Below are 16,981 nucleotides of genomic sequence, written 5' to 3'. Positions count from 1 at the left end.
CCGCGGTATACTGAGCCTAGGGTGACGGGAGGACGCTAGTTTGTGTCCTCCCGTTACCCTAAGGAGAACTATGGGGAAAAGCCTTAAGCCCATAGTTCTCCTTTAACATGATGATACATAACTCCTAAATGTTTTTTCACAGAGGGGGTTATTATTTCTCTAAACCTGCAGCTGAGGGTCACTTGACATAAACATTGATTCCTTGAGAGCTTTTTTTTTTAACTGAGTGCATTTCCACTATTGTCAAAATTGAGAAAACCCCTCTCTATGTTTGTTATGTGTTCCCATTCACACATCATACCTAAAAATATTTTTAAAACATATTTCTTATCTTTAGCATGTCTCTGAGTAGCAGGCCTTTGGGGGCCTCTCTCTTAATATCAGTAATACCAAACTCTGACTGACTGTCCTAGTATGGAAACTCTGAGCTTCTTCTCATTAACATACAATGCTTCTAGATCTTTAACCCTTTGTTAGGGCAGACGGTATTTAAATTTAGTTTACAATTCATAATGAGATCTGCCAGCACAGTACAGACAGTGTTAATTATCGTAAACATTATTCTTTCCACCCCCTTGCACTCCAGATAGAAATGTAATAAAGGGAACATTTTTTCTTTGAGAATTGAGCATGTTTTGTCCAAGCAGCAATTTAATATTTTTATGCTATGTGTTATGCTATTTTTATGCTAAGTGCTATGCTATGTGAATAGGAACATAAAATAGGTATTATCCCAAGTGAGCTGCAAAAGTCGAAATACACTGATAGAATTGTTTTGTTTTTTTTATTCATATTTTAATTCTTATATTTATATAAGATTGTTTGGGGGGGGGGAGAGAGACACACTGAGGAACTAAATTAGTCCAAGATGAATTAGATCTCATTTACCACCAGTTTCCTCATCTCTGAAACAACAGTATTTCTTTATTAGTCAGCCCCTAATGCCAGGGAAGTATCACAACATCTTTATTGGATCACGCTCACCGTGTTTTTGTATATATTTCTTTGTTATGTTCATTACTGCAAAACAATTTTTCCTATTTGCTTCAAGAAGAGAGAGAGAGAGAGAGAGAGAGAGAGCGAGAGAGCGAGAGAGCGAGAGAGACACATGCACACATGGGAAAAGCTACTGCTGTGCATTCTCTAGAACAGAATGATCTGTCAAACCAGTGTCATGAGTGCAGCCTGTATTAAATGTTTATTTGTAAAATAAAGATTTTACAGAATTCAAAAAGATGGTAAATATCAGTTTTCAAAACTTCTAAAAAGTACAAATACACAAGCTGGCCGGTTTAGTAAAGAAGTCTAACAACCATTACTGATTGTATGGGATAATAAAATTTGCAATCAGAGATGGTGTCTAAACCAACCTTGCAACAATAATAAAGCTTGCATGCTGTGAGTTACTGCATTTTGCATGCCATGTCTGCTCATTGTGCTATCATACTGTAAATGCTCACATGCCTGTCTTGGGAAAGTATAACAGCTTGTATACATGGTTTCTAATGTGACGGATTCTATTGAAAACTAGAAAGCTTGTGTTCTTTGAAAACTATGTGCTTTGTGTGCAAATGTTACTTTCCATGAAAATTGGTCACACACTAAGTTTATGACAGTGCGAGGTCACTTTCAGCAAAACCAAAAACTTTCCTAAAAACAAACAGCAGGCAAACAATCACTGAGAGTCTCCGCATTTGCATGCAGTCCATAAGATAAAGTGAAAAAGATAATCTTTCTGTTTATACATTTACTATGTAAACATAGTATAATGTGCTTTGTAATATTATCCAATGTTAGAGTGAGATCACTGCTAAAAAAGTACAATTTAAAAGGCTTCAGGCAATGTCTTCTGGCAAACATTCAAGCAAATATCTAAGGGTACAGATAGGACTTCTGGGCAAATAATATTTTACATGCCATACTGTTAAAATAGTAGGTAACCTACATATGATTTGACAAAACTGTTACAGATTCTTACCTGCTTCTGTCCTGTAGATACAGACACCACATTTTAGTATCTCCTTTGAGAGATACTGTACATTGTGAGTTAAAGGAGAACTATGAGTTAAGGCTTTTCCCCATAGTTCTCCTTAGGGTAACGGGAGGACACAAACTAGCGTCCTCCCGTCACCTGTAGCTCACGGTATACTGAGACGCCGAAGTATACCGCGAGCTGCTGCTCGCGGTATACTGAGACGCAGTACTGAAGCGGATCTTGACAATTGTGCCGGGATCCACCCAGCGCGTGACTGACAGCTCGCTCTGCCTATCTAGACGCAGAGCCAGCTGTACCGGCCTCCTCCCCCGTCCGTTCCGCCAGTCAGCACAGTGAAAAGCACTCACCTCATAGTTCTCCTTTAATGATCACATAACATAGTGGGGGCTTCTCAAATTTGACTGCAAAAGTGGAAACACATTTGAACCCTTTCACTGCCACCTACAGGATATACTGTAGTGGAAAAAAACTTCTTGCAACTGGCCAGTTAAGTAAACATCTAACCACATATGTCAATTACAAGGCCCGCGGGCCAGAAATGGCCTGCTACAAGATTTTATTCGGCCCTCCAGTCCTGAGTTTTGTACCACGGCAAGCAGGGTTAATTTGTTTTTCTTTCTTTATGATTCATTTCTGTTGGGTTTGTATGCACTCATAATGATGTTAGACATCTTTTTATTCCATGGCTCATGTGCTTTTAAATAATGTATAAATAAAGGATAAAAATGAGCTAGAAAAGTAATGCAATGATACAAAATGGCCCATTTGTTATGGTGGAATCAAATACAAATAACCAGTTCGTCCAGTACTACTGGTAGCTTTGTAACAAATCCATTGATAGTTTCTTGTAAGTAGGACGTTCTTCACACTTTATTAACTTTAAACCAGATAATATACATATAACACATACTGAAATTAGAGGCAGTGAAACTCAGGTTACTACCCTGAGGAACGGCGTGATTCATAGCAATGCACAGTGTGGACTAATAAGATTCATTTACAGGCGTGGAGGGGGAGGCAGGTATGTTACTCACAACCATGAAAAAGCAAGCTGTCTGCATGGGAGGGATGATGTAATAGTTTACTAGGTGTACCTGTCATAAGGTTCTAATGATCTGCTACTATATAGTAGGGGGCATTTATAAACTGGAGCAGACAGAATCTGGAGCAGTTGCCCATGGCCACCAATCAGTTCTCTCTTTATTTCATTCAGTTAAGCTTTGAAAATGAATGTGAGGTGAGCGAACACATACTAGCGTTCGCTCACCTCTCGATCCTGTCATGGCTCTCTGCCGTAACAGGGGAGGGGCTGGATTCCCCCCTCCCAGCTCCGATCCGCCAGCGCCGACTGGCGGAACGGACGGGGGAGGGGGCGGGTACAGCTGGCTCTGCTAGATAGGCAGAGCCAGCTGTCAGTCACGCAGCTGGGCGGCTCCCGGCACAATTGTCGGGATCCGCTTCAGCGTTCGGGGGGGGGGGGGATGCATTTGCTTGGCCGTGTTTGGGGTGCCAACGCAAGTGTTTTCTCACATTTGAGCACGTGTACGTGCGTTCAAGTGCATGTTTTACTGGCGTTCACAGTATGCCCTGGTGTGAAAAGTATAAATCTGGTGATGGGAAAATAACTCCCTTACCCTAAGGAGAACTATGGGGAAAAGCCTTAAGCCCATAGTTCTCCTTTAACATGATGATACATAACTCCTAAATGTTTTTTCACAGAGGGGGTTATTATTTCTCTAAACCTGCAGCTGAGGGTCACTTGACATAAACATTGATTCCTTGAGAGCTTTTTTTTTTAACTGAGTGCATTTCCACTATTGTCAAAATTGAGAAAACCCCTCTCTATGTTTGTTATGTGTTCCCATTCACACATCATACCTAAAAATATTTTTAAAACATATTTCTTATCTTTAGCATGTCTCTGAGTAGCAGGCCTTTGGGGGCCTCTCTCTTAATATCAGTAATACCAAACTCTGACTGACTGTCCTAGTATGGAAACTCTGAGCTTCTTCTCATTAACATACAATGCTTCTAGATCTTTAACCCTTTGTTAGGGCAGACGGTATTTAAATTTAGTTTACAATTCATAATGAGATCTGCCAGCACAGTACAGACAGTGTTAATTATCGTAAACATTATTCTTTCCACCCCCTTGCACTCCAGATAGAAATGTAATAAAGGGAACATTTTTTCTTTGAGAATTGAGCATGTTTTGTCCAAGCAGCAATTTAATATTTTTATGCTATGTGTTATGCTATTTTTATGCTAAGTGCTATGCTATGTGAATAGGAACATAAAATAGGTATTATCCCAAGTGAGCTGCAAAAGTCGAAATACACTGATAGAATTGTTTTGTTTTTTTTATTCATATTTTAATTCTTATATTTATATAAGATTGTTAAAAAAAAACCCAAGCCTGAATGTAAAAATGTATAAGAGTCTATATATGCTGTAAAAATAATGTATCGGTCATCTTTTTCCCTTCACCTGTGGCTTCTTTTAAGTCATATCAATTCACTCTGTTTATTATCAAACATTCTTTTGTAAATGTGGTTTTGTAAAGTGTATTTTTGTGCCAAGGGTAGGAAATAAGCAGGAAATTGAGTAATGGATGCCTTTCCTACATAGGTTACAGTGCATGTTGATACTGGCCTAAGACCTGGATCATATTATACAAAGCAAAGTCATGTATTTTAAAGTCAAAAAAATTGCGAACAATGGCTATTAGGATGGATATTCTAACCTAGCCGATTGACTGTTCCCACAGACCAGGGGGTAGGAAACCTTGGCACTACAGCTACAGTGATGAAACTAGATATTGCATCATGCCTTTGCCTCTGGGAATCATACCTGCGGCTGCCACTCTTGCAAATTCTCATTTGTATTTCCACAACAGCTACAATGGCTTTAGGCTGGGTTCACACCTAGGCGTATTCGCGGTAAAAAAACACGTGACAAACGCACGTTTCCGAGGTCTACCTGGCTGTATCCCAATGGATACGCGCGGCAAATACGCCCCAAAGAAGCTCCTGTACTTCTTTGGGCGTAGGGCGTTTTGTAGCTCGTTCATACGTCCTGTAATACGCCCAGGTGTGAACCATACCCATAGGAAATAATGGGATTTCGGTGTTTGAGCGTTTTGCAGAGCGTAGGAACGCGCTACAAAACGCCCAGGTGTGAACCGGGCCGCCCGATCTAGTAAAAAAAAGACTAGTACAAGTAATCTTTAACTATTGAGTTTTCGGAGTCCTTGACCTGGAACCACTATGCAGCAAGAAAAGTAAGAACTGATGACCGGCATGTCCCTTTTGGGTCAGTGACAAAGTATTGAAGCCATTGTATGAGAATGACAGCCAAGCAAACTAACATTTTCAGAGGTCAGAGTCTCCAATGGCAGCCTTCATACTTCTCTTAGTACAGGTTTCCTTTAAAATCTCCAAGATCCTCTCCCACTGACAACCAATGTTGCTTGCAGTTGCTGTATAGCGATTTGCAACGTTCCTTGCTACAGCTCAGTCATATATTCACTGGTGACTTTTACCTTGGCCAGAGTTGCCTTTTATCAGTGGTTCCTTGCATTTCTCTGCTGAACATGTCAACAAATGTTGCTCACCATCAATCTCATTACCTAAATTAGGGTAACCACCAAACAAATCTGGCTTAAGATGGAATCTATTTAGTTTTGAACTCTTGTTTATATTGCTGTCATTTTGATTTATCAGGGATTCAAGATTAGAATCCCATTTTAGTTTTGGCCATGATGGGAATTTCTCAACTGTTACAGAAACCATAAAAGCTAGTGAACAAAGATCACATTCCAGTTTCATTATGATAGAGCTAGTTAGTGATACATGTGGCTACAGATTAATGTACAATGTGCTGAACTAAGCAGTTTAAAGGACTCTTGTGCATAAAACAGAAAGCGGTTGCTATAGCAGTGTCAAAAGCCTTGAAAATATGGCACTATTCGGTTGTTGCACAGCAGAACAAAATATCTTTCAACTATGCATCCCATAAGCATAAAGTTTGCAGAGTTGTAAAACAGACAAAGAGTGGCTCGGGATTTAGCGCAGTCCATTTTGCTCTTGGACACATTCTTTTGTTAGGGGCGGAGAGGGCAGGGTACTATCCTGGAATGCAAGGTCACTAACAGCAGCAACACATCCAGTAGAAAAAAGCATCCAAACATGCCAGGATGACATGAAAAGATAACTATCTATGCTATCTTATAGGCAAACAAAGGGGGGGGGGGATAACCAATTACTTTCAACCAACACATGCGGGTGTTTGGGAAAGTAGCAAGAACAAGAAAAAGAATAGACAAGCTGCCCCTACCTGCTCTCAAGGAAACTTCCAAAATCTGATTTTTTTTTTGCTCAGAAACTCTGTGCATGTTTTGCCATATATAAAATGACACCTAACACTGTACTTTTTTAAAATAATCATTCTAGCCATTGTTTTTATTTTGGCTAGAATGGAGAAGGTGTAACATTTCGGCCATGTTTTTATTTCAATGTGTGACCCCACTGAAGAGGTTTTCCCATCACTTGCCGTCACTTAAGCCACTGACCGCTGCAGCTGAGGGTGAGTAGACGGCAAGCGCCAGTCTTGGAGCCTGCAGGAGTGGGGATCAGGTAAGTAAAACATCTATACAAAAGGTCCCATAGACAATAAAGTAGTTAACCCTTGCAGTGCGGGGGTAGCCCCACTGCAAGGGAAGTTTTTTTGTTTACCTAGAGATAGGCTTTAAATTGCACTTCTACTACACTTCATGGCATGCTCTGCAAGCCAACACAGACACAATTAGAACTACATACCCAGCAGATACAAACTGGAGCCTACAAGATCCCAAGACAAAGAGGAACAAAAACAAACAAACATTTCGAAATAATCAACAACCGCATATACATTTTGTGACTGATGTTTGAAGGGAATAAGCAATCTCTCCCCCACATTAGCAACAAGACAGGCCCTCCTAGGGTCAGGTATCAACAGAGAACCATTTGGTAACTTAAATGGCCAAGCCAACATTTAAACCAAGGATTCAGACTAAAGAAAGAGTAACAAGTATTGTTAAACATGACTCATGTGTTACTCTGAAAAAGAAACGGAGATGTGTCCTTCACGATTGTCAACTGTGAATCATATGCAACAATGTCTGCACATTTGTCTGGTAGAGGAAGGAGGGCTTGATAACTTGTGGGAAAAGCAGAGATAAACCTCCTACACACTATCTGCCCTGTGAGGAAGCCTGGAGCAAGAAAAAAAATCCTCTGTCTGCTTAGCAACATGAAAATAAAGTCATGTGAAATCATCGCAGTGGCTGCTTGACCTGCAGCTTTTATCTCGACGGGAGGGGGGCTGGGAGAACTGAATGCTATTTACCTGGCCCTGCCAAGTTGTCTTACATGAGCAAACAAGTCACCACCTGCAGTATAGTATAGCATGTCCTTAATGTTATGCTTTCCGGTTAAGCTTGAAAAAGACAAGATTTTTGCTAGCTATGTGGTGTCAATTATGTGTTAACTAATGAGCAAGACAAAACACTGAAAACTGGAGTGGCCCCATCAGTTTTCCAGTTATAACAACACTGCAAAAAGAGCGTCAAAATGAGATGAGAACAGCTGTTTGATTCAGAAGTAATTTAGTAAAAATCTACAGGTATGCAAACATCACTTATTAGTTGAGGGTGCTCTTGGATCTTTCTGCATCACTCACAAATACATAGCTCCTGCTCCTGTATCTTAGCTACAGTTATTTAGGAAATATATCACAGTAGATATTTACCACCCCCTACAAATGTTTACCTTCTGCTCCATAGACTTCGATGGAAACGCGCCGATCAGCACGTTTTTGCAGCGGAGACTGCTTTTCATTGGACAACGGTTAAACGAGCTGAAACCGCGCCTAAAACGCTATTGCTTATGAACAGAAAATGCCTGTAAAATGCACTGAAACGCGGATAAATAAAATGTGCATTTACTCGCTAAAAAAAGTGCGTAAAGCACTCTGAACCGCTGCGCCGTCCTGGTGCAAACGGGAAAATAGCAAAATGTTTTCCTGGCACACTCACAAGCTAGCATGTAAAAAAACTTGTCTCACACTAAGGTTAAAAACAGAGGTTTGGATACACGTCTTCTGCAGAAAATGTGAAAGCCGCACAGCCGCGCCAAGCCCCGCCAGCCTGGTGCAAAGGGGGTCTCAAAGTAGTACGTTAGGCCCTCTTTCACACGGGTGCTGTCTGTTCCAATCAGCAGAGGATCAGTGCATGGATCCTCTGCTGAACAGAACAGAAGAGAACAGATGTCTCTCGTGACATCCCTTTCTATTCAGTTTTTTCCACCATCTTGCGATGGAGGACAAAAATTAAGTGGCATGGACCCATCTAGGTCTATGGAGAGTCACATGTAAGCGGACATGTGTCAGTTTACATTGGACTACCCCTGGATGGAGGCAGGGGTAATCGGGTGTAAAGGACGCACATCCGTTTAGATATGGCTGCCCATAGACCAACTTTGGGCTTCCGATCAGATCCACCTGAAAGACTGACAGGTAGATCTGAATGGACGTACATCAGTTTAGATATGGCTGCCCATAGACTAAAGCTGGCCATACACCTTGAAATTATCTGCAGATTTTCTGTGGTCAGATGGAAAAGGTGCAACAGATTCCTCCATCTACACTAAACTGTGTGGATGGAGTAATCTCCACCTGGGCCAATCTGTTGCACTTTTTCCATCTGACCACAGAAAATCTGCAGATAATTGTAAGGTGTATGGGCACCTTCAGATTGGGCTTTCAATCAGATCCACTTAAAAGGCTGACAGGCAGATCTGAATGGACCGCTTGTCTGAAAGGGGCCAAAGGCTTGTTTTTTTGTATTCTTAAATACATCAGTATATACAAATGACATAAAACTTCATAAATTATTGCTCAAAAAAACTACAGCCTCTCGGCCCCTTGCACCACTTGACCAAACCTCCTGTCTCACCTACTGTACAATTCTTGAGACTACATGTCCTATATGCAGAGGCGAGTGAGTCTATTACTCTCAGATTGCCTGTGCCAGTACTCCTGGGAATGCACACAGAAGCATGGCTCCAGTGGGGCTCCAGTGGGGCTCCATCGGGCGCTGCAAGCCAAGGAGTCACTCTTCCAATGGAAATACAGACCAGCAAAATGGGGATAGCGAGCAAAGGAGGGCCAGATATAAATACAATGCAGAAGATGTTGACAACTATGCAAGTCCTACCCCCAGCATGTAGTATAGGCAAAACAAATTAGGTTAAATGTCGCTTTTAGGCATAAGAACAATTTAATAAAAGAAGGCCAAAAGTCCACTACAAAATGCTGTTTTTTTATGTACATGCGCTGTTCTTCTACATGAGTAGATGTGCTGTTATAATCTTGATATTGTAGCTCATGTACCATACATGTAAATGTGTGCTCATTATGTATACACATGCAAATGATCATCTAAATTCACTAGTTGCACCATGCAGAACCTGTTTGTATGCCTTTGTGCAGGAAGGGGGCGAGATAAACAGTCAATGCACATAAATGGTTTCACTTTTGGCCGAGATGAAAAGCCAGAGAAACACTGCGGATTCACATACTACTGTCCATTCTGGACCTACCACAGTATAAACTTGTAAATGGCAAAAACAAGAAACAGCCTGCTCCGGTTCTCGGTCAGATTTTACGAGATCTATTGGTCTTCTAAGAATGCACCTGGCCTAAAGCTGGCCATACATGGATCCAGTTTCACCCATTTCCTGATGAATTATCCGAAATTTAATCTGTGGGTGGCCATGCCAGCGCCAGTCAGCTTAAAAAAAAAGTTGTTTTTTCAATCAACATTTGTCAAAGGAGCCAGGTGGAACACTGTCGGCCAAACAATGGCTGCGGCCAATCAGCTTCAGTTACTGTTCAAGTATTCGGACAGCCATGGGCAGCAACTGCCAGCTTAACTTCATCCGTCTATTATGCCCATACAGTCCTAAAGTCATCTGCATGCAGTGGACTCAGATGTCTGAGCAGGGGAGGGGGGTGGAGTGACCCCTAGGGAAACTCCTGCTTAGGGGCGAATTCACGCTGCATTGATGAACCAAAGGAGACCTGAATTCATACTATTAGCAGTACCTCCTTGTTACAATGTTCTAGCGCTTTAATCCTGGAATGTTATGACTATATGGTGATGAGCACAGATGGTGAGCTATGTTGGGGAAAGTCCCCACACCGCCTGTACCCTAGCGGGTTCTCCCTCAGGGATAATCGCGCAGGGATTTTATTTTCTATTTTGGATTAAGGTTATGATTATTTTGTGTGTTGTTTTTTAGGTGTATGTCTACGCCTGGTTCCCGTCTTGTTGGGAACAAGTGGCATGCATTGTCATGTTTAAAACTGTGAAATACAATAAAACTATTTTGCAAAAAAAAAAAAAAGTAATCTGCATGCAGAGATGGAAACCCACACCACCTAAATAATGACCACCTGCAGCCACTTCCCATACCTGCATCTCTCTGACTAAAGCTGGCTACACACGGAGCAAATTATGACCGGTTCCTGATGAACCCCTCCATTCGACAAAAGTCCATTTTCAATTCACTTTTGATGAAGGAGTCGGTCTGAAAATTCTGGTATGAACAGTACCTGCTTCCAATCAGATGCAGACACTGTCCAGGTATTAGGGTATGGTCTGTTGCAGCAGCTGCTGAATACAATAGTTGGCAGTGGGGATTAGTAAAAAGCATGGGTGGGGGAATGGATAGATTTCTCTCGTTCAAAGAGTGTATGGCCAGCATAACAGTCAGTGCAGACTGAATGAGGTCATTATAAACCCATTTAGAATGTATATTGACAAGACCCAGGGTAACAAATTACTACCACTGAACCATCTTCTCTACAGAAAACCTGTAATAAGAGTGCCAATGCTGACGTCCTCCGGAAAATGCTAGATCCCTGGTTGTTGCTGGCTTCCGTATAAGACACTGGATCCAGAACAAGCATGCAGATCAGGAAAAAGTCAGAACTGCATGTGTTTCTGGGTGAGTGACTCAAAGTATTGAAGCCAGAGGATCAGCATGACAGCTAAGTAAGGGATAAGTTCAGCAATGGCAGCCTTCGTTCTTAGTACAGGTTTCTTTTGAAAAGGTGTCCATATAGTATATGCATAACAATTGACAAACATAAACAGACACAACTCTATCCATCCAGGTGTGTTAACTGTGTTAGGCTTAAAAGTGTAGCCGACTTCCTTGTTGCAATCGAAACTTCTGTATTATGATGCCCTACCCTTGTGGTGATGGTATTCCCCAGTAGTGTCACTGTTGCAGCCTCCACAAGTGCATGCAGATCAATATATTGTTTCTTATTGATAGCAAAGAGAATGTATAGAGCAGGGGTAGGCAAATGCCAGCCCTCCAGCTGTGGTGAAGTCTTGCAATGCCTAATAGGATTTGTAGTTCCACAGCAGCAGGAGGGCCGCACTTTGCCTACCCCTGGTATAGAGTATATTCCGTGAGCTCATAGTTATCATGACATCTTTTTATGTAACTTTTTTACATGCTCCATGAACTACGTGATTAAATATAGAGATTTGTAGGTTAGCCACTACAAGGAACTCTTCATTGCACTGCAGTCACTCAGACTCCCTGCCTTTTGAGACATCAGCCACATAGGGAGTGCATTGTTTTCAGTGGGTTGGGTGACCCATTAGGTTTGCACTGCGAGAAGGAGCAATAAAACCCAACCACTGTGTTGTGCTGCAAAGCTGGAAGATCCTGCGTGTGTACCATGCAAACCTCTCTGCCCCTTTCTACATATACAATTACAACTTATACATAGATACAAGATTTTTAAAACACGAAAACAAATTTTTATACGATTATACGCATTAAGTTAACCGGTTTTACACATATATCTCATATACATGTAAAGAAAATGGAAAGGATTATGCATTCCCTTTAAATATTTAAAATTTCATATAGAAATTTGGTACAAAGTGATGTGTAATGTTGTCTCACCCGTAGCTATCTCCGGTGTGTTCACTGTAGCTTTGTTGGGTGCTGTACATCTTCTGCATCCCTCCTCCTCCTCCAACACTCATCTTGTGGTTGTTCATCCCATCGTACCTGGTAGTAAGATCCTGGCCGGATTCTGCTCTGGTCAGCCGGCCTAGGGTGTTGATCCGAGTGTGGGACCCGTTCATACTCATTTTGTTCTGAGAACAACTAGCAAAGCATTTGCCCTAAGAAAAGAAGGAGTTGTGTACACGTCCGTAGTTAGACAGGTAGGCTTGCCCGAACCAAGGCCAGAATTCCCAGGTATGTAGAGAAGTTTGAACCAGAAGAGCGTAAAGCTACTGTATGTGCAGGGTGGGGAAAAAAACAAGCAGAGAGCTTTGTGGTGTTTGCTGTGCAGCTCTTTGCCTCTGTGATCAGGGAGAGTCTGAAGCCAGAGACTGGGGGAGGAGTAGGAGGTGGCAGGTCTTATCCAGGACTCTCTTGTGAAAAGCCAGAGGCACACCTTTCTTTCTCTCTCTCTCTGGCTCTTTTTTTTCCAGAAGTATTGTAATTGCAGGTGACGCCCTAAATATCTGTTCTCCCTGCCCTGCCTCCAGTATGACAGCTCCATTCACCTGAGCACAGCAAATTCTGCACAATGCAGGTACAGCGGCCTCAAGCACACACTCAGACTTGTTTTTTAAGGATTCCAAAGAGTTTCACTTGACTTATGGCAATCTGCAGTATTTTGCTTTTTCATATTTAATTGCTCTTTGCCTCAAAAAATATAGCTATGTGCAAATTGCAGTTACACATTAAACCAATTAGTCACGGTTGGTTACATTATTTCTTTGCATATCTTTATTAATCATTCCTTAAGGTCCATTCATAAGGTCCACAATATAGTGAGCTTCAATGCACATGTTTTTCCAGACATTCATTTGAAATAGGCAGTGGACGCATCTCAGTGCACAAAAAAATAAAAAAATAATAGGTCCTACATTATTTTTTTTAAAGGCAACAGTTTTGCGTATGTGGATTGTGGTACACTGCAGTGCGCTGTGTATGTTTGTTCGGGGTGCAATTAGCAATGAATAGCAACGCATTGCAGCACACATACTGTATATACCCTGGAATTCAGAAAGAGTAGAGCAGACACTTTTTAGAAGAGTGTCTTGCCACTGTATGACAAAGGTTGGTGAGTGTGACAGATTCATCTACATGTCAGAAACATGTACATGAGTTTGTTGCAAAGATGTGCCAGAATTTTCACAAATGACTCCGGGGTAAAGATGTACCAGAAGAGGCACAAATGACTCCTGGGGTAAAGATGTACCAGAAGCGACACAAATGACTCCTGGGGTAAAGATGTACCAGAATTTTCACAAATGACTCCTGGGGTAAAGATGTACCAGAAGCGGCACAAATGACTCCTGGGATAAAGATGTACAAGAAGCGGCACAAATGACTCCTGGGGTAAAGATGTACCAGAAGCGGCACAAATGACTCCTGGGGTAAAGATGTACCAGAAGCAGCACAAATGACTCCTGGGATAAAGATGTACAAGAAGCGGCACAAATGACTCCTGGGGTAAAGATGTACCAGAAGAGGCACAAATGTCTCCTGGGGTAAAGATGTAACAGAAGAGGCACAAATGACTCCTGGGGTAAAGATGTACCAGAAGAGGCACAAATGACTCCTGGGGTAAAGATGTACCAGAAGAGGCACAAATGACTCCTGGGGTAAAGATGAACCAGAAGCGGCACAAATGACTCCTGGGGTAAAGATGCATCAGAATCAGCACAAATTATCCCTGGAGTAAAGATGTACCATAATCAGCACAAATTATCCCTGGAGTAAAGATGTACCATAATCAGCACAAGTTGCTCTACGAGTACCACCTCAGGCAGCACTCATGAAGGCATAGTACGGGGCATCACTGAGACCAGAGTGTCCATACTAGACATTCAGTCATCAGTGAATGTTCAGCCCGGTGTATGTTCAGCTCGGGTATCATTGGTTGCTAGGATGCTGGTGGCCGTCTGTGTCATAGCAACCAATGATATTGGTCTTTGCTTTCAGTTTTCTTAACTCCGATATGGTGGTATTTTTTAAAGAATTCATTGCAGATATTACAACAGAGTGTAAAAGTGTTGCAAACAAGCACTGAATATGTTGCACACGTCTGAACTAAAAAAGAAAAGTATCACACGGCTTATATGAAGTTGATGTAAGACTTCCTATTACTGCAGTACAGCCAGAAATCTGTTGCAAACGCTATATACAAATTTCTCAAAAACCGTCCTAAATTCGCACAGTGTATGGGCACACTAAGTCTATGGGTAGCCAAATCTAAATGAATGTGCGTTCATTTACATCCGGTCACCTCTAGCTAAACAGAGTTCCGTCATGGCGGATAGGGGGTAATCTGATGTAAAGTGACGTGTCCATTTACATCCAACTCCCCATACACCAACATGGGTGCAGTAATCTCAGTAATTGGATGGTCATGGATGTCACAACAGATCCCCTGCTGATTGGAACGAAAGGTGCCCATGTGAAAAGGGCCTTCTCTTAAATTAGAAATACAGGTGGTTAAAGGGTTAGTTGGTTATATTTACAGCTCATATATACTTCTGTTTGCTGCAGTTTCTGATCAGAGGCCCTTTTATAGGAATGAATGGTCCTGCAAAATAAACACACTTTACATGTGTTTTAATAAGTAATGGTGCACACAAAAAGTATCCTTCCCCTCTGGAAACCTGTGCAGGGAACAGAAAACTTCTAAAATGCTTTCTGGTGTTGATACTTTTCTAAAACACTTGCCTCATAGGTACGTGAGAAATATTAGACAAAAAGTCCTGTTTTCCCAATACTTGTTTGGATCAGCAAGGTTTAATAAAACAGCCAAGCAAACAGTATTTTGCCAGATGCTAATTGTATTTGTAGGAGGAGAAATCAGCAATAGCAGCCTCCGTCTCTCCCCAGGATGTTTTTTCTTTAAAAACCCTCCTTAAAAAAAAAAAAAAAACTGTAAATTGGCCCAGGGTGGTTTTTTAAAGCTCCTAATGTTTTTTGACTTGTCATCTTAAACCTTTGCTGCACTAGGGTAATGCCTAGACCAGCATTTCTTAGCCTTTTTAATATAGAGGTACCCTTAACCTACCAATATTAGGGAACCCTTGCTAATAATTACTATATCTTCAACTCACAGAACATTAGTGTGATGGTCATTGGGAAGGATGCTATCTACATTGGTAGTCATTAAGAAAAATGCTCTCTACATTGGTGGTCAGTGGGAAGAATACCCCTTACATTGATGGTCTTTGGGGAGAATGCTTCTTATGTTGGTGGTCAGTAGAAAGCATGATCTCTACATTATTGTTGTAAGAAAAGTCCTGCACATGCCCAGTCAAATCAGGGTCCCGTCTGCACTTCTGCACATGCTCAGAAGCCCATTCTTAGGGTCAAAAGTAAACGTGCATGGTTCGTAGGAATGTGTGCACGCATGCGCATCGGAGGATGTAAGCGCTTTTCTGCAAAGAGGCGCACAGGAAGTGACATCTGAGGAGCCATATATAAACGAACATGCTACACTCTCCCTTTGCTGATTGATCTTCAGCTATTCCTGTGCTTGTTGTATTCCTGTTGTCTTCAGTATCTGACCCGGCTTGCCTTGACCCTTCTTCTGCCTGCTGCTTGTACCCCGCTTGATCCTCGGCTCCAGACCTCTGCTTGTCCCTGACATCGCTCACGGCTTTTGATTTGGTACCTCATGTCCCGATTGGCTTGACCATGGCTCATGACCCTGACTTGGCTTCTGTCTTCCGCTTCTGTACCACTCTTGCATCTGGTCGGATACAGCCTAGGCACCAGTGCTACCCTGTGCCCTTCTCTCCCCGTCACCACATCCAGGGGAGTTGGGCAAGGGACGCCATCTCCTCCATTCGGTCTCACCTCAGGTACGTGACAATTGGTAATTGAAAATAATGCTCTTTACAATGTTTGTACTACTTCGTTTGGTGTGAAGAATGTTCTTTACATTGGTGGATATTTGAAAGATTCCCCCTTCCCATCATTGGCGTCAGTGGATACTTATCTGACAGGCAGAAATTGCTGATTGACGAAGGAACCCTTCTGGTTTAGAAAAGCTGGCCTAGGCAGTAAACTAGACTAGAAGTTCTCTCCATGGCCAACAGAGTGAGCAGACATAGCATTTCGTGGTAGGCCATTGAAGATTTTCAAACAGGCATGAAAACAAAACTGCAATGTCATTAGCATTATTATTACACCTTAACAGAGAGCTGCAAGTGATTGTCATAGACAGTGAAACTGGAATATTTCAGATTAAAAACACCATTATTTCTTGGTAACTGCTATTTCATATTTTATGCTGACAATAAAACTACCCGTGATCCCAGCCCTTGGGCTGACTCACAGCTTTACAACTATGGGTGTGAGTTACTAAAGGGTGTAGTTTTTTTCTCTCCACCAGACCAGTAAACCAGTGTCTCGCTATAACACAGTGGATTTAACGAAAAATATACAAGGCTTGATTTACTAATGTGCAGAGAAGTGAAGACGAATATCCAATCATGTGAAATTAAAATAAATAAATAAAACAGTGACAGTGGTTGGTTCATTTCACGGTTTACCTAATTGGACAATTGAATCAGTCCCATAATGTTTGCAGCCACTTAATCTGAGCTTGCAAATCCCTTCCTGTGAAAAAATCGGACAACAGTTCATTTCTGCCACAGACACTTGATAGGCAAAGTAGCAGAAATAAGAGTAACACAAATGAAGCTTGCTAATACCCCGCAACACTGAATTTCATTGGAATCCTAGAACAACTTCAGCAGATCACCACTTTGTCACTGAACCTCCCGATTCTATATCCAATTTTATATCCAAAGTGCCTGCCATGATGTATTTGTATAGCCCACACATGAACAAAGAAGTGAGCTTGCAATGAACTGTG

At 41.8% G+C, this 16,981-nt stretch overlaps 1 protein-coding gene across 4 annotated transcripts in view; it reads right to left on the bottom strand.

Moving 5' to 3' along the window:
• Positions 1 to 12,474, bottom strand: part of DSP (desmoplakin) — a 53,667-nt gene extending 41,193 nt beyond the window's left edge. For all 4 annotated transcript variants that reach the window (XM_018560346.1, XM_018560348.1, XM_018560349.1 and 1 more), the window contains exon 1: positions 12,022 to 12,474. In XM_018560346.1, the coding sequence (XP_018415848.1) occupies positions 12,022 to 12,212 (191 nt within the window). In that variant the 5' untranslated portion in view covers positions 12,213 to 12,474. The remainder of the gene's footprint in view (positions 1 to 12,021) is intronic.
• Between the last annotated feature and the right edge of the window lie 4,507 nt (positions 12,475 to 16,981).

The sequence above is a fragment of the Nanorana parkeri genome, unplaced genomic scaffold, assembly GCF_000935625.1.
Source record: "Nanorana parkeri isolate BGI_ZX_2015 unplaced genomic scaffold, ASM93562v1 scaffold451, whole genome shotgun sequence".
Classification (NCBI taxonomy): domain Eukaryota; kingdom Metazoa; phylum Chordata; class Amphibia; order Anura; family Dicroglossidae; genus Nanorana; species Nanorana parkeri.
The sequence above is the reverse complement of the archived record's forward strand: the minus strand, read 5'-3'. Positions and strand labels throughout refer to the sequence as shown.